Consider the following 18,835-nt stretch of genomic DNA (forward strand, 5'->3'; position numbering starts at 1 on the left):
TCTGTCTTAAAAAAAAGAGAATAAGAAAAAAAAGGTATATTGGGGAAAAATAAAAAAATATATAAACTTGTGTAAAATTGCAACAGTTTTGTTGAGTATCTGTGCCTCTGTTGTCAAAATATTTTTTTTTTAAGTCATAGTACAGCATGTCGTCAAAATAGAAGTCATAATAGTATGTCGAAAATTTTTTTTAAAAAAAGTCATAGTATAGTATATCGAAAACTTTAAAAAAAATTATAGTATAGTAAGTCGAAAAAATAAAGTCATAGAATGATATGTTGAAAAAAAGTCACAGTATAGTATGGTGAACATTTTTTAAAGTCATAATATAGTATGTAAATTTTTTTTTTTTTTTTTTAAAGTCAGTTTGTAGAGGAAATAAAAAACGTCATAGTATGTAGAAGTATGTTGAAAAAAAGTCATATAGTACGTCGAAATGTTTTTAAAGTCAGCCTCTGTTGTTTCACTGCTGTATTTTGGTTGTTTTCAGTGTTTCGGTGTATTTCCACACTCAGTCCCGCCTTCATGGGATCCCTCCTGTGACGTGGAGAAAAGTTCTTTTTTTTTTTCTCTCTCCAGCTGAATTGTGATCAACAACTCTTGAGTCTTCACACGTTGAGGCCACTCTAGTGGGTGATGTTGGTTATTGTGGGAGTTAAATTGTCCCGCACAATCCTCTTAGAATAAACTGCGTTTCCAGCTGTTGCGGGACAGAAAAGCAGCAGTGAGGAGCTGCTCGGACAGGTCATCATGGCAAAGCAGTCAGCTCCAGGCTGGTTTGGAGTTTTTCTCTCGACAACGACCATAGCCATTCTTGTGTGGAGTCCGGTCAGCGGTGAGTTGTTTATTGTTTGTCGGAGGTTTGTGTTTTCCTGCACTAACTTCATGCCCCTCAATGTGGCATCTAACTGGGTCTAATGTGCAGCAGCAGCTCTCCTCTCTGCAGCTGCAAGAGATTTAAATACTCATTTAAATGTGCATATTACTAGTTTATTTTTAATTATAGTAATATAAACTGTGGCTTACTCGGTTGTGGACTGGAATGCTGACAGATAACACATCAAAATAAGCCATAATTGCTAAAAAAAAAAAAAAAAACATTTGAAAACATTTGAAAACATTCACAGAATAAACTTTTTTTTATTATTATTATTTATTTTAAGTTGTGACCTAATTTCAATATGCATGCCATTTTAGAAACATATATTGATTTATAAAATTAAATCTACATTTTTTTTTTTTTTACAATACAAAAACTGATATTAGTGCTCAAACTAACTGATTATTGACTTATTTTTAATTATAGTAATATAAACTGTGGCTTACTCGGTTGTGGACTGGAATGCTGACAGATAACACTTCAAAATAAGCCATAAATGCTGAAAAACATTTGAAAACATTCATAGAATAATTTTTTTTTCATTATTATTATTATTTATTTTAAGTTGTGACCTAATTTCAATATTCATGCCATTTTAGAAATATATATCGATTTATAAAATTAAATTAAAATTATTTTTTACAATAACTGATATTAGTGCTCACACTAACTGATTAGTGATGACAGAAATATATATTTTTGTGAATTATTTTTTATTGAAATAAGTATGAACATTAGTTTATCAAATAGATAGGATCTATATTATATTACAGAATTATATATTTTTTTTGTTTTATTTTACTTTTTCATCAACAACATAACTTTGCAATCCATTCAGTATTGCCATCTATTTTTGATAATCTATTCATCTTTAAAGTCATTTTTAGGCACAAAGTCCAAAAAAATCATTCTCAAATGGTGATTTTTTTCTCTATTTTATATCATCTTAATAGGAATATTATTTAGTTCCAAGCTATTGGTTGAGCAAAAGCAGCAATTTGACTATATTCTAACATTTTACAATGATTATAATGATTAATTGATTATTTAGACATAAATCTCTTGTGAAATAATTCGTTGCAGCCCTAAAACTGTCAAACACTCATGATGTTTGAGTGCCACTTTATTTATGGTGGTTTCGTGAACATTTTGGATGTAAACGCATGCTCAGTTCTTTCACTTTGAAAGAAATCTTTGATGCTTATCATGTCAGGTAGAACAGATTGTGCTGACCTGAACATCTCCCTCTGCAAAACAGCTCAGCATCCCAGAGGCCGCTTCCACCGCCCCACCAGGACGTCTGAGCCTATTGTGATACCGGGCCGTGTGTCAAGGGTTTATCTGAGCCCAGATCAGCTCAAACGGCTGCACTTCAAGCCCACTGTAGGCTCCATCCAGCTGTCAGAGGGCCATGAGGCTAAATTCAACTGCTCCATCGACATCCCCGATGCCAGGATGGAGCCCACCATCCTCTGGCTGAAGAACGGCCTGGACCTGGCGGAAAACATCCAGGTGGTGATCAACGAGCTCCAGACTGTCACAGACGGGGTCATAACGCTCCTCTCCACTGTCAGGTACAGTATGTAACACATGGAAGTGATAAATAGTGTGCAGGGCTGATTACACAGATTGACAAGTGTCCTCTTGTGCCTTATTACAGCATGAACCATGTGCAGCGAGTGGATGCTGGGGAGTATCGCTGCAGACTGCAGATCAGCACCAGAACGGTAGAGTCTCAGTCGATCACCATCGAGGTGGAAGGTGAGTTTCAACAGAATTGTTAGCTTCTCAGGGCGTCCACATTTTACATGACGCATCTTTAATGTGTCTGTAGGTCTACCGACGTTTATCCATCAACCAGAGGACACGAACGTGACAAGAAACTCACGTTTCGTGCTGTCATGCGAGGCGGTAGGACCTCCGGACCCTGTTCAGATCCGCTGGCTCCGCGATGGATTACCTGATAGTGTCTTTCATAACTCTTCCAGCAGCTTCTCTGTGTCAGGTGAGATCCAGACCTCACAGTCTCTTTCTCACACATACACAGAATATGTGTGTCACAGTGATCTACTTAATAACAGGTATACACATTCCCTTTTGTTGCCTGTTCCGGCTGAGGAGGCCTCTAAAGAGAGGTGTAATTTCTTTTCTGTTCTCGTCGTCCAGTGAATGATCAGAATATGCCTCGACACAACTCTGAATGACGCCTTGAATCAGATGTGCTGACATAAAGATTTGTTCCCTTATCAGTCTGAAATGTGTCAGAGGAGCTGGAGAATTCATTTCATTTAAAAGTACTCCATAAAAGTCTGTTTCATCTGTGTCAAATCATTGAAAGTGTTCTTTAATCAAACATTTTTTTTACTAGAAGAACTTTTGGCTTGTATAAAAAAGTTGTATAGTAGAAAGAACACACAAGCTACAGCTCATTAAACCAATTCATTAGTTTCACTTTGGTTAACTTCCTCCCGTGATTGAATGTGGAAACATTCAGACGTAAAGGGACATTTCGCTCTCTGATAACGGTGACGAAGTGTGGAGCAGGTCTTACTCAGCTATCCTCACTTTGTCGTTGGTTTCTATTCTGCCTCGTCTCTGCTGCCTCAGCGTCTGTACTCTGCTTACTGCAATGAGATTTATAACCACGGTCGCTCGGTGTCACTGGGGCCTCCTGCTGCACCGCTGAATGGTTAACAGCGGTCATTCACGCATGGTCTGTGCTGTATACTGAAGACAATGCTGTCTGATTAAAGCAATGCAGTTTGACATTTTGGGGAATTTATTCACTCTCTTGCCGAGAGTTGGATGAGAAGTTTGATACATCACTCTCATGTCTGTATGGCAAATATGTGGCTGGAGCCAGCAGCCGGTTAGCTTAGCTTAGCATAAAGACTGGGAACGGGGGGAAACAGCTAGCCTGGCTCCGTCCAAAGGTAATAAAATTGGGACCAGTTGCCAGGTAACCAGGACAGAAGACTCCAGGAATTTACTGGTCACGGCAAAGAACTAGTCCAGCATGTAACCACTTAACAGAATCATTGTTTTGCACTCCAGTTTTTGTACGGATAAGTGACCTTTAAGGGGCTGAAAGGTGGATTTTGTTTCCTTTGAACACAGCTAGGCTCGACATGTCCCCCCGTTTCCAGTCTTTTTTCCAAGCTAAGCGAACTGGCTGCTAGCTCTAGCCTTACATTTAACAATGTTCTCTTCTAACTTTCGGCAAAAAAAAGCATATAAGCGTATTTCCCAACATTTTGAACTGTTGCTTTTAAAAGAGGGCTGCAACTATAACAATTATTTTCATTGTTGGTTCCATAAAATGTCAGAAAATAGTTAGAAAAATACCCATCACAATTCCCCAAAGCCCAATTGACATATTCAAATCTCTTGCTTTGCCCGATCAACCCAAATATATTTAGTTTAATAACATAGAAGAATAAGAAAACCAACAAATATTCACATTTGAGAAGCAGAAACCAGGGAATGTTTGGCATTTTTACTAAACATTAACATTTACATTTAAGTTAATACCTATGTAAACATGATTAATTTTCATGAATATGCTGGATATAAAAGTCAAGACTAGATATAAGAAGATCAGCTCATGTTTGAGTTTTAATTTCATGTTATACTCTAAGATAAATATGGAAATTATACAGCCTTCTTTTCGACGTGGACTCTCCCTTTATGGCCTCAGCTGCTCTGTTCTTAAAAGAAAACATTTGTTATTAGAAGCATAACCTTTCTGCTCTCTATGCTGCAACCCTTCATTTTCTGCTTGCCGCAGGCTATAAGCACTCCTGCTGCAGCGAATGAGTGGAGATACAGACCGAAGCTGAGGGGTTAAGGTTCAGAGCTGGTGCAAGGGCCTGGGCAGTAAGGGGATGGGGGGCTGCACAGGGAGTGAGTTCGGGGGTTGGCTCCGGGGACAAAGACCTCATTCACGGGACGGCCCACTTTACCCAGCAGGGAGGGGCTGGACACAGAGGCTGGCAGGCTGCAGGCTACCAGAGCTCTCTACAGGACCAAATATTGGCACAACTAGACAGTGTAAACCCACTCTCCTGCACCATATATGCATACTATGAGTCCAGGGGCCCTTTTTACACGACAGCTTGGATCCCATGATATTATCAGAGTGCTTTTGTTTTTGTGAAATGGTGCATGATTTTATTTTTGCAAGTCGTGAGCACGCAATTTAACAGTTAGATTGCTTGAACTCGGGGCATTAAACCTTCTTAAAGAGATAGAGAAGTTGATGGAGATTTAATTTAGGCTACGTTTACCACCCGAATATAAAAATGGAAAAATAACGGCAGCTCAGTAAGCCGGAGAGCTCCCCTCCATAATTTGTGATGTTTCCATTTGAGTTGCCAACCCATCTATTTTTATTACAGTGTTGCTTTTTGTTTTCATTTACTTGCCAAGTACAGTGAAAGCAGAAATGCGAGTGCTTGACCGTTACTCATTTCCTTTTCCAAAAATGATATGATTTCAGAAGAATTTGTGTCTTTAATGAGCCATGAGCTGATATGATTGACGCTCTGCCGTAGATACTGGGTGGAGGGTCAATTTATGAAACCACTCCTGCAGCTTAATCCACTCCTCTGTTGTCATATATTATAGCACAGTATTATGGAAACAGTCATTGTTTCACCAAAATACTGTTAAATACATGCAAACACAAGCTTCCATGTTGCCCTGTAACACTCCTCAAAGCTCTTTTAGAAGTTGTTTGGATCATACGTCCATATATACTGTACGGTATGGACAGCACGGAAGTGGATTATGCTAAACGTGTAATTGGAGAAGTTTCTGTGGACATTATGATACTTTTATCCACCAGGAAAACTTTGTAATCCATCATAGCCACCGCAAACTGCTGAACTTTTAAGACTCAAAAGATAGATTTTGGGAATATCACTTTAAAGTTTGTCCCTTTTGCTCTTTGGTGAAATTATAAAAGAATGATCAGTTTCATTCGGATCGACAGACAAACCTGCTCAGAGCCCACATTGCCCCGACCATCTGTTTGCCGTTCAGGTTGAAATGAGGCATGTGGTGGTTACATTTGCACAGCTTGGCTTGAAATGTGCTAATGTATTTGTTTCTCTCAGAACTTAAACATCAGGTTTGATCCACGTGATACAAAGTTTATTTTAGATGGGGTTTTTTCACGTTAACAAAAGTATGAATGATCCAATCCGACCTATTTTAAGTCAGGCTCTATCTTTGTGCAAACAAACGCACTGTAGTCAGGGTTTGTGTGAAAAGTGAAGCACTCTTTCTTTACCCTGGTGCTCCCGAGCAGACGAAGGCAAACTAAAGAGGACGTGAGATTCTACAGAATGTAAACAAAACAGCCTAAGTTGGTTCCAGTTATCTCTCGCAGGCTGTTCTGTGATCAGCTTTTGTGGAAAGGTTTCAGAGTGAGAGAGAGAGACACTGGAAAACAGAGCACAAAAGGGACATTATTTAGCAGCTGTCCCCGTCCTATTCAAACTGGGCAGATCTGTGGCTGTTGAAAGACGGGGGGAATTGTGCGTCCGGGAAAAGAGACCCAGCAAAAGCATTGTTACCACATCACACTGGAGAGACTCCATTTGAGCTCACTGCATGTGGTGCTACTGTGTGAACTTTTGAGGTATAAAGACGTGAGTCCTCCCCATATGAGTTGTTTTGTATCAGTTTCGCTTCTCTATCGAGGCTGACATGGCACTTTTTGCCCCAGATTCACCTTTCACACAAAATCTGTTAGTTTGTCCAAACGAAGAACCTGACCACAATGTGTCTGTTTGGCTTGAACTTAAAGTTTTTCCCATGTATTGAAGTACAATAACACCATTAACCGAATATTCTGCTTGACCTTGACGATTGGTTGTTTTGAATTCATACAGCATTGAAGTGCTACATTGTCCCTTCAAATGTGTCAATTGCAGGTGTGGACAAGTACACCCGGTTCAGCTGCGAAGCTTACAACAAGAAGGGTGTCACCACCTCCAGAGAAGCAAATATCAACATCAAAGGTAAAACTGGGACTTTTTAAGGGGCTGTTAGACATTCCTAGAGGTTTTCATGCTCTGCAAGCTGATCATATGCTATATGCCTCCACGTTAGGGGGTTAATAAGGGGTTTTCTTTATGGTGTTTTGTAGTGCTTCCCGGCCCTGTGTCTGATTTAACTGTGACGGAGAGGCAGTCCAATAAGATGATGTTGAGCTGGAGCCCCGGATACGATGGTTTCTCACCACTGACTAAATGCCACATCAGGGTAAGCCCTGCATCTGCACACACACAGTGCTGTCGCTTAACGTCTTCAGATTGATCCTCACACGTTCTTTGTTCCATCTAAGGTCAAAGAGGTGAGTCGGAGGAAAGGGGAAGTGATGACCACCAGGTTCATCAATGTCACAGCGCCCCCTTTCCAGTGCGAAGTCCCCGGGCTGCAGGCCATGACGTGGTACAACGTGAGCGTTTCCTGCAGCAATGAGGTGGGAGCCTCTCCTGTCACCATGTGGATCCAGAGCAACACCACAGAGGGAGGTGTGTGAGTACTTAATAAAGAACCTTGAAACGGTTTGCACGTTGAACTTTGTTGCCAGTTGGTGATACACCAGCAGATAATATGTGGCTGCAACACGGAAAAAATGATCCGATATCTAATTAAATCCATTCCACGTGTTTCATAACACACATTTCTGGCTGTTTGAATTCACAAGGCTGAGACTGTATTTGCCATAAAACACACCTTGTGTATTCACTTTTGCTCCTGCCGTCTCATCATAGTAGCTTCCTGTTTAGGTTTGAGGAACGTAGCACTATGTAATTAGCCTTCATCCAAAATGGGCTTAATGTAAGCCTCCTCTGCAGTAGCAGCATATAACTGGAATTTACGAAAGTTGCACAACTACCTGCTCTGCTCGTGGCAAGCCTCCTTCAGAAGATTTGTCATATCCAGTACAATCTCTGGTGTTTTCCTGAAGGGTCACATAGGAAATAGGAATGGTCTCACTGAGAAAACAGAACGTTCTAACTGGGTGGAGCTGCTTGCAACTTCCTTCCTAAAGCCACCGCAGGGGATATTTTAGTTGAAAGATATGATACGCCGTGCCAGGAAGCGACCACATACCAAACTGTAATCAAAGATTTCAATGGAGGGGAAAGCCTTTCTCTTTTCCATTTTTGTTTTATAGATTGCCATTTCATATGGAATTTTTTTTATTTTTACCTCTCTTGACGATGTCTCAATCCCTCTGTTTCCCATTTCTTGTCACACTCTTCAGTGCCGTCAGTTTATCCCCGAAATGTCACCGCACAACTAAATGAGTCGTGGCTGGTGATCAGGTGGAAACCTCCCCCAGACGATAAGATAAACGGCATCCTGCGTGGCTATGATGTCATTGTCCGACACGGCACACAAGTGAATAAGGTGAGCTTGCCGACAACACGGTAATTTAAAGATTTAGCCTGAATAATGTTTTATTGAGTTTTTCCTTGTTTATGTATCAGTCACAATAACTTAGATTATCAGCAAAATATAAATTGGAGAACAGAAAGTTAGGAGCATTTAGGCTACTACACATACTGGAGACCCAGGCAAATTGATTATGTTAGTAAGTAAACGCTTTCATATTTCCGTTTTATTATAGACATACATATCCACATATATAAGCTACATGTACACATATGCTGTATATATATATATATATATACAAACACACATATACCTTGTTATATTAACTTACATACACACATGCAGTATGTAGAAAACCAAAACATGACTTATCATAAATTTAGTTATACTGATTATATATAGTTAAACTGCATCTGGCACTGCATCTAACATCATTTATTACACGGCTTTGTTGATTACTTGTTTCTGATCGGTCAATCACAGCGTTATATGGTCTGTTATTTCTTTATAGCAGACCGTTGCAGTTCTGATGTCGGACTATGGTGGGCTGTTTTTGTGTCAAATTATTAATTTCTTAAGTAAGTAGCCGTGTAATAAGCAGGATAATGTTCAGCTAGCGGGTCATTGTTCTGAAATAAACCCCTTCAGGGTGACAATGACCATCTCACTGTACATTACCCCTTACCTCTACGTATGTCCAGTACAGATATTAAAGTATATGCGCACCTTCACTTACGTACAGTGCATATTCTCCCTTACATAAATACTGTATATTGTATATTATGAGCAATAGTTATGCTATTGTTCATGGTGTTATCTTTGAGTTTTTTTTTTAGTGAAAACTGATGTTTTTTTTTACATTTCTGATAAGAATGACTCACGTATGACAAATTTGAAAAGAATGAGCCTCGCATATCAGGAATGTTTGATCCTCCCTTTGCCCTGCCTGCTGAACTGTTATCCTCTGAACACCAGTTTTTCCATTCTTCTCAAGAACCAACAAGGCAGCGAAAGTCATTTACGAGAAGCGCCTTTTTTCTAGATACACTCTCTAAGAAATAGCACCATTTATTATAATAACAACATCTTTTGTATACATCAACCGTTCGGTGCATTGTTCCATGATGCTATTTGTGCATTGTCGACAGTGCTTCTCTGGTACAATAGTGTGTTTCCCGTCCTTCCTGTCTGTGTCGTAGTTAAAGGAAGCTGATGGTGTGAAAACTGGCGATCTGTGTTTTTCTTTGCTCAGCATGTGGCTTTGAGTCATCACAGAGTCAATGGGAAATTAATACAACGGGATGTGTACTATAGGTCCAAATATCCTTATGCGTTGTCCAGTCAGTTGGTGACGTCATTATAAATGCTTTGTGACGGTAGCAGTGACTGGACATTGTTTAATCCTCAGTCCCACCTGTCCCTAAAACCACCTCATAGTGAATAGTTCAGATAAACTAATTATCTTTAAATAAAAGGACTAAACTTGCTGGTGCCATCATCTTCTTTTGAATCCGAGGTTGATTCCCAAAGTTTGTTGACGATTTGCTGTTGCAAGAACATTTTACCACATGTTACCCTCTGTTTGGTGCCACAGACGTGATGGGCCATTAATCATGGGTTCAGCGTTCCCAGTCCGACCGTCAGCACATTGGCAAAGCAGAGGAACCCCACCGTGTGGTGTTGTGAAATACAATGCTATGTCTGTCACATGTTCCCTCCTCGTTGCAGCACATGAGCTTATCCAGAAAGTTGGTCTCCTTCCCTTTTTTTGCAGGCAGTTTCATTATATATGATTATCTCCAGTGTGGGATTTTCCATTAAGGTTTCATACTACAAGTGAAAACAGATTTAAGGAAGTTTTTAATTGCATTTTCTGTTTGTTATAGTACACTAAGTGGAAATGAGGAAAAAAAGGAGAAATGATGAAGTTGTTGACCTGGATTTGAGATGTTGCACAAAATGTACAAGATGTTCCTTCGCATGCTGTTCCACCATAGTGTCTCCAAAATATTATCTCTTTTCCTGCTTCTCTTTCAGTTTAATGACTTGCCTACTTACTGTAAGCTTGTGACCTACAGTATGTTCTTCTAACAACAGGTTGAACTCCACAAAGATAATGATTAACCTTCAAAATGTAATTATTACACTAGACCCATTTAAATTGCCTCTGTTGTTGTTGTTATGCTGTGTGTTATTTCAGATCCACAGCTACACCACCGAGGCCTTTGTCGATGTGCAGGAATTCAACACGACCTACAGTGTGGAGGTGGCTGCATGCACACAGGCAGGGAGCGGCATGGTCAGCCCACGAGTCTGGCTGTTTGTGCCAGAGGACAGTAAGCCGCTCTATTAAGTTATCTCATCCACTGGGAACAGTTCACTATACAGTATAATCTGGCCAACATAGTTCAGCTGATGTATTATACTCTACTAGAACTACATTACTGCCCTATAGATACAGGGCCTATTAAGGGTTTATACAGTATCTTTAGCCACACTAGCAGCGTGGCTCTAGAGATGGATGTCTTGGAGGTCCAGATTGAAATGTCAACAACTGCCATTGCCATGAAACTTGGTACGCACACTCCTGGTGCCCAGGGAATGAATTGTAATAAGGTTTATTCCCTGACCTTTCGTCAGGTCAAAATATCCCAAAATTTGGTTTATGGCTAAATACCAGGAAAACTAACGGCATTCAGCTGCAGCTGTGGAGCCTGAATGTTCGTATTGTTCGGATAATTGTAGCCTACTTATATAACATTGAATCTAATATGATTTTACTGATGAGGAAAAAAAACGAGGGCCTGCCGAACTCTGCAGAAATTCATGTATTTGGTCTCATTTATAAATTATTTAGCATGTGTATATGTTTTCAATAACACATGCATAAAACAAAGTTGTGATTTATCAAATGTAGACCTCTTCAAAATGGCTGGTTTACTTATTCAAGATAAGGTGACATGGTCAGGAACATTCACAAATTCGCTCTTCTCACAATTTAGGCCTATTTTGAATTAGATCAAGGTGGTTTGCCATTTTTAAAAAGTGGATCCCCAGAAAAAAAGTTTGGGAAACAATGCTGTAGACTATTGTTTAAGTTGAAGCTTTAGTCTTAATTAAGAGAGAATGATAAAACTTGATAAAGCGGGATTATCTTGGACATTTTCTGAAAGATAGTTTGAAAACTAGTAAATTGTTTTCAAGGTGTAATTTAATAATAAACAGTTATGGCAGAAAATACAAAATACATGAAATCTGCTGATGCTTACTTATTGGGTTCAATCACACATCATTATTGACTCCCATTGAAACAACTTATCTATGGACGTGTTGCTGTAATCTTAATTTGGGGTAAAGAATAAACAATTATGAGCTGACGTAACATGCTATAATTTAGGACTGCAACTATTGATTATTTTCATTAGCAATTAATCTGCAGATTATTTTCTAGATAAATTGATTAATCATTTCGTCTATAAAATGTCAGAGAGTAGTAGAAAATATCCATTTCAGTTTCTCAAAGTCCAAGTTGATGTGTTTAAATGTCTTGTTTTGTCAGTCCAAAACCTAAAGGCATTCAGTTTAATATGATATAAAACAGAGAATAGCAGGAAATCTCCATATTTGAGAGGCTGAAAAGGGAATTTTCTGCTATTTTTGCATGAAAATGAGTCCAACGATTAATCAATTATCAAAATAGTTGCCGATTATGTTTCCGTCGATCGACTAAGCGATTAGTCGACTAATCATTGCAGCTCTACTACAATGCTACCATTAGGCGATTTAGATCCTGAATATTAGATTTTTTTTGGATATCCCATTTGCTTAACTGTAATTGTGCTTATCATTTCTTCTTCCTGTCTCAGAATCAGAAGTGCCCCCGTCGTCCAGCCCTGAAGCCAGGGTACCAGACTCGGTCTATGTGGTGCTTGGCGTGGTGTGTGGCTTCTGTCTTCTGCTGCTTCTCCTCTGGGGCGCTATCTGTGTTCACAACAGGACGTCTGACTCCTGGTTTGGGTATGCTGACGATCTTCTGTGCACACATGTGGTGTTAATTCAACCTTGCTCCACGTTTGGTTGTCTCGTCTGTGAAGTTGTTACGGATCACTGTATTTGTTGTCTGCATTGGTGGTCTCTGCTTTACAAACATATTAGATGTAATTTTGTTTTTGGCTCCTGGGGGATGTAATCTTTCTTTAGTGGCACACTGTAGTAGGACTTGAGAAACTGAACACTTCCGGACTCTGTTCATAAACTGACTTTGCTTCCTCTTAATCACAATTGTCTGCACCTGTGGACTGACATAACTGTGCAGCTGGAGAGACGGACAACAAGCAGCTGATAATTCCCTGGGATTCCTTATTATGAAGTCTGTGACTCAGTCTTGCCACTCAGGATATGGATAGGAATGTGTCACAGGCTGCCGCTCAGATAGGAAAACAGTGTGTGACCTCAGTGTCAGGAAAGCAACAACTCAGAGAGGGTTTCCTCACTATGACCAGTTGAACGTCAGCCTGTGTGTGCATGATTACTGAGCTATAATGACAATAGTGAGAGAATTAGCTCAGTTTTTTTCTTTTTTCCTGTCCCCCCCTGCAGGCGGGTGTTTGGAGGTGGAGAAAAGCCGCAGCCTTTTGTGCAGTACAAACCCCACAGATCCTACAACCGATCAGTCATAGGAATCACACGTATGTTGTTGAATATTACTGTAGAAAATTAACATGTGTGCAGAGATTTATGTTGTCCTGCTGAAGGCCCACAATAACTTGAGTGGGTCCTGTTTGCAGTTGGGAACCTCGGTGTCAGTGAAGAACTGCAGGCCAAACTTGAGGACGTGATGGTCATGAGGAGCTTGCTCTCCATAGGGAAGGTTCTCGGAGAGGGTGAGTGAGCAGTTTCATTTTGAGACATTAATACCACAACTAGATTAATACTGATAATAACATCTTCTCAAAGCCTACGCACGCTGGATACTGTCTACCATGGAGCACTGAGATTTATTACAAATTGTAAAGCCCTTACGCACCATTGCTCTTTGTATGCTCGGGTAGGATGGTCTGCCTTGTCCACCTGTAGACTGAACCACCATATTCTTATGTATAAGACTATTCTTGGTCTGTTTCCATCTTACCTACAGACCTACATCGTTCAAAAAAGTACAGGAAGTTACTGTCTTCGCTTCCAGCAATTAACTGTCCCCAAAGTCCGTACTGAACTGGGAAAAAGAGCATTCAAGTATGCTGCTTCCTCTTCTTGGAATCAGTTACAAAATGACCTGAATCTTCGAGAGCTGGAGACTGATTGTCTTTAAAGTGCTTGGAAGAAAGCACATCTGGCTGTAGATGCTTTGAAGGCTGATGAATGTTTTTTCAATACCTATTATTCTGTATTTTGCTCTTTTGTCTTCGTTTTAAATTGTTATGTTTGTTTTATATCTGCAACCGTGTAACTGTGCTGCTGCCTATCTTGGCCAGGACACTCTTGGAAAAGAGATTTTGTAATCTCGATGAGTTTTTACTCCCGGTTGAATAAAGGTTAAATGAAATAAATGAACACATACTGTGTCAAGTATGAAGTATTAACGATTTCATTTGATTAGGTGAATTTGGCTCCGTGGTGGAGGGACATTTACGACAACCGGACGGAACATCAGAAAAAGTTGCTGTGAAGACGATGAAACGTGAGCTTTCTATTACTAAAAGACATCATTTAGTCAACTATAAACTACAAAACCAGTAGAAACGAAGAATAATTTATCTCTTTTTTTCAAACAGTGGATAGCTTCTCTCAAAGGGAGATTGAAGAGTTCCTGAATGAGGCGGCCTGCATGAAAGATTTCAACCACCATAACGTCATCAGACTGCTCGGTACGAGTGACGTATAATCCCACTACTCTGTTCTGTGCTCCATTTTCATTTGCACATCCTTACATTATTTCTGTGTTTTCTTATTTAGGTGTGTGCTTGGAAGTAGGCTTAGGAAATTTTGCCAAGCCCATGGTCATCCTGCCTTTCATGAAATATGGAGATCTTCATAGCTTCCTGCTTCGCTCACGTCTGAGAGAGAGTCCAGTGGTACGATCTCTCAGCCAAACACAGAAATAACATATTCCAGCTCATACAATATATTATTAGACTATAATTGTTATTGTGTGTCTGTTTTTTCCACAGTTCTTGCCCACTCATACACTCCTTAAGTTCATGGTTGACATTGCTTCGGGTATGGAGTATCTCAGTTGTCGTAACTTTCTGCATCGTGACCTGGCGGCTCGCAATTGCATGTAGGTCGAAAATACGAAACTTCTTTTTTTCAGTTTGCTACTTTAGGAGGCTTATGTGATTTTCTGTTCCCGTTTATTCTCAAGTCAATTCCTTATCTGTTTTACAGGCTGCGTGATGACATGACAGTGTGTGTAGCAGACTTTGGGTTATCTAAGAAGATCTACAGTGGGGATTATTACAGGCAGGGCAGAATAGCCAAAATGCCTGTAAAATGGATTGCTGTAGAGAGTCTGGCAGACAGAGTTTTTACTGTAAAGAGTGACGTGGTAAGTACTTCCATCTGCTCATGTCTCTTCCAGTAACAACAGTCACACCTATGTAGTGTCACTAAAAGAAGAACTGACCCCTCGTCTGCACTCTCTGTTTTTCTCATGACTGTCGGTTGAACTGCAAATGAATTGTAAATGACAAAGCCAGTCAGTTGAATTTACCCACGACTAATTACTCAGCATTCCTTTTAAGGATGTGGTTCAGTTTTTCTCGCGTCATTTATCAGTGTGGTAATTTTAGGATTTTTAAATTTTTCCCAGCTTTTGAAATTTTAGTCAGATGACAAACAGAAGCCATATTTTGTGTTGTTTGCAAAAAGGCAGAATTGATGCAGCTGAATGGGGAAAAGATTATCCATATTGTAACATAAAAATTAAAACTGTAAATGAAAAGAGGCTAAATATATTACAAATTCCCAATTTTGTAGTGGACTGCAAATACAATTGTAGATTATCCTTTTGAAATCATTTTCAGCACAATTTAAATTAAGTAATAGTACTTCTAGATAGTAGAGAAATCTGTTTTTCAAATGATGAAATATCATCTGAAGATATTATTCTGTGTCATGCAGTGGGCATTCGGCGTCACCATGTGGGAGATCGCTACGCGAGGCATGACGCCGTACCCTGGCATCCAGAACCATGAAATTTACGACTACCTTCTGGAAGGACAGAGACTGAAGCAGCCAGCAGACTGTTTGGATGCGCTGTGAGTGTCGTCTCTTCTTGACACAAGTGTTGACTTTGGGTTTGAGGGTGTTGGAGGCAGTGGTGGAAGAAGTACTCAGATCCTTTTTTTAAGAAATAATACAGTCTGAGAATACTCTGTTGAAAGTAAAAGTCCTGCATTCAATTTCGACTTGAGTAATAGTATTACCAGCAAAATGCACTTAAAGAATCAAAAGTAAAAGTACTCACTATGCAAAATGTTCCCTTTCAGTGTTTAATTATGGAGCCTCCAAGGTCTGCAAATATTGTATATTGTTTTAATCTTATGCACACAAGATAAATTATTGTGTGCTACAAGATAAAAAAATATATTTTGGGGGGACTTCAGGGACTCTCCCAGGGTTGTGGGCCTTTAATCCATAAAAATGCATTGTATTTAATAAGTCGATCATGTTTTATTTGTGAAATCAAAGTAACTAAAGCTGTAAAATAAATGAAGTGAAGTAAAAAGTACAATATTTACATCTGATATTTAGTGGAGTAGAAGTAAAGTATAAGTACCTCAAAATTGTACTTAAGTACTTGAGTAAATGTACTTATTATTACATTCCACCACTGGTTTGAGGTGACATGGCTAACATCCAGTCCAGCAAACAACGTAGTCTCAAAAAATTTTCTTTATTCACCACTGCCATGTGCAGTGAAAGTAAAAACTGAATCTACAACTTGCAAATGTGTTTTTCAAAGTTGTGGTTTTACTGATATGAATGTCTCTATCTCCAACAAAGTATCTTTAAAAAAGTATCAAGATTTATGAAATGAGTTATTTCCTTTTATTTACCTGCGTCTAGGTACGAGCTCATGTACAGCTGCTGGAGGGCCGATCCGCTGGACCGACCTGTCTTTCCCCAGCTGCGAGAAATGTTGGAAAAGCTCACAGAAAAGTTCCCGGAGTCTTTCAGCAAGGACGATATCATCTATATTAACACCAGCTTTCCTGAAGAGGACCTTGATGGAGAAACACTCGCACCTGCAGTCCATCCTCTGTTCAACTCGTCACCTTCCTGCAGCCATCAGGCGGCAGAAAATGCAGTGGTCACTGCGGACATACACGGGAGTCTAGAGGAGGATGAGGAGGACGAGGAGGACGATGATCGTTATGTGGTGGTGATCTCCACCGATCCTTCCCTGAGATCTCCTGCAGCGGACACTCCTCTTTTGTCAAGAGATGCTTTAAGTCAAGCAAGCAGAGACACGGCTACTGATGTGATGAGTGTGGATCGCAGCTCAAGTGACACTTCTTTGCTGCTGTAAAGATCGGTACCCAGCAGATCAAAACTGTAATAAAAACTGGTTCATCAGTACTAAACCGTATGCCTCATTGCACTGTGAGCACCTTGACATTTCCTGATGTGAACTTTCTGTCGTATTGTTATATAAGCAGTTTATGCTTCAGCCTACATGTCAGTGTTAGGAATGTTGTCAATGTTCCATAAGCTTAAGATACACTGAACTGTGAAATTGTTTTACTGTATTGACTTTTGTGTTGCAATGTAAATATAGAAATGTACAGAACATTTGTAAAGTGATCTTATATACTGTAAAAACAAATACATGATTCATAGATTTCTTCAAAACTCTATTAAAATGAAATACATTTTGCCAAGATTTGCAGATTTCCTCATATTTGTGACAGTGTTTATACAATCATGTAAATTAAATAATTAAAAAAGTTTAAAAAAAAGTAGCAGCTACAACAACAGGGAAAATATTTAATTCCAAGTATAAATATAAATCCCAACTAGAGACTGAACTAAAAACTAGGACCATACTATACTCAATGAGTGCCTAGTAATACGCAAGTGCAGGAGATGCTGTAAATTGTCTTGTATTTTTATAGCAAGGTGCTTCATTGGAATTTCATAGATCAGTATTGAGAATAACTATACAATGAATCTATATCTATATCTATGTAATGCACAATATGTATGGGTATATACATGTTAAGTATGTAGGTAGTAGCCTTTAGACCTTTTAAAGCTTGACAACATAAACTTTCTAAATGTGTCCCTTTGTATTTCCTGTTGCAGTAGCTGACAGGAAGTAATCTGGGACCAAGGTTATTGCCGTAGCAACAGAGTGGCAATGAAAAGGTCTATGAGTAAAGTAGACATAAGTAGCATTTTGTAGATACACTACAATAGAGTCAAAAGCACCATATCCCTCTGCAATTTAGTGGAGTAACATTGTCACAAAATCGGCATATTCGACTGCTATCAGGCCATTACATAGGTGTTATCAGTCGCTATAAGCACCACAGATGTGGGTCAGTAGGGGCCTACTACGCTTACTACATTGTAAAAGTGAAAATTAACCTTAAAAGCAAAACGTTCTAACAAAACTGAATGAAACGTCACGTTCTGAACACAAACAAAAAGGCTTTCCTTAGGTTTAGGCAAGAAAACTACAACTACTTTAGGTTTAGGCAACAACACTACAACTTCTTTAGGTTTTGGCAAGAAAAAACAGTTAGGGTTTGGCAACAAAACTACAACTTATTTTGGTTTAGGCAAGAAAAAACAGGTTTAGGCAATACAACTACAACTTCTTTAGGTTCAGGCAAGAACAAACAGGTTTAGGCAACAACACTACAACTTATTTAGGTTTTGGCAAGAAAAAACAGGTTTAGGCAACAACACTACAACTTATTTAGGTTTAGGCAAGAAAAAACAGTTAGGGTTAGGCAACAAAACTACAATTTATTTTGGTTTAGGCAAGAAAAAACAGGTTAAGGCAACAACACTACAACTTATTTTGGTTTAGGCAAGAAAAAACAGGTTTAGGCAATACAACTACAACTTCTTTAGGTTCAGGCAAGAACAAACAGGTTTAGGCAACAACACTACAACTTATTTAGGTTTAGGCAAGAAAAAACAGTTAGGGTTAGGCAACAAAACTACAATTTATTTTGGTTTAGGCAACAAAAAACAGGTTAAGGCAACAACACTACAACTTCTTTAGGTTTAGGCATAAAACAACAACAACACACGTATTGGATCTCAACCCAACAAAGCATCTGAACAGTGTTAGCAGAAGCTTTTGCTAACTTGGATAGTTCGGTAAAGTGTGAAAGATATTCACAGATTCAAACTTCCCGGATCAATAACTCACAAGAGAAACATAGTTATTTCATGCAAAATATCCATCTTCTCTTATAGTAACTAGGTTGTGAAGTTTAGCTGTTCACCCTTCTGTCTGCAGAAGTACAAAGGTGTTACTGAACAGGAAGCGTCACACTGATAGTCCTCCCCCTCCTCCTCCTC

General features: G+C 39.3%; 1 protein-coding gene across 1 annotated transcript; it reads left to right on the forward strand.

Moving 5' to 3' along the window:
* Positions 1 to 552: 552 nt before the first annotated feature.
* mertka (c-mer proto-oncogene tyrosine kinase a) lies at positions 553 to 17,180 on the forward strand. The gene is made up of 19 exons (XM_074646276.1): positions 553 to 835; positions 2,139 to 2,454; positions 2,541 to 2,641; positions 2,715 to 2,885; positions 6,820 to 6,906; positions 7,035 to 7,150; positions 7,233 to 7,422; positions 8,163 to 8,308; positions 10,494 to 10,629; positions 12,160 to 12,310; positions 12,893 to 12,981; positions 13,081 to 13,176; positions 13,893 to 13,973; positions 14,068 to 14,160; positions 14,249 to 14,367; positions 14,464 to 14,573; positions 14,681 to 14,840; positions 15,416 to 15,552; positions 16,364 to 17,180. Exons 1-19 carry the CDS (start codon positions 751 to 753, stop codon positions 16,824 to 16,826), a joined length of 2,847 nt encoding a protein of 948 aa, XP_074502377.1. The 5' UTR covers positions 553 to 750; the 3' UTR covers positions 16,827 to 17,180.
* Positions 17,181 to 18,835: the final 1,655 nt, after the last annotated feature.

Source organism: Sebastes fasciatus, chromosome 9, assembly GCF_043250625.1.
Source record: "Sebastes fasciatus isolate fSebFas1 chromosome 9, fSebFas1.pri, whole genome shotgun sequence".
NCBI classification, from domain to species: domain Eukaryota; kingdom Metazoa; phylum Chordata; class Actinopteri; order Perciformes; family Sebastidae; genus Sebastes; species Sebastes fasciatus.

Bases quoted from the DNA above. Each gene is read 5' to 3' on its own strand.
- mertka (XM_074646276.1), top strand. From the start codon at position 751: ATGGCAAAGCAGTCAGCTCCAGGCTGGTTTGGAGTTTTTCTCTCGACA. The intron at 6,907-7,034 runs GTAAAACTGGGA...GGTGTTTTGTAG, and splicing joins AGCAAATATCAACATCAAAG to TGCTTCCCGGCCCTGTGTCT. The intron at 8,309-10,493 runs GTGAGCTTGCCG...GTGTTATTTCAG, and splicing joins ACGGCACACAAGTGAATAAG to ATCCACAGCTACACCACCGA.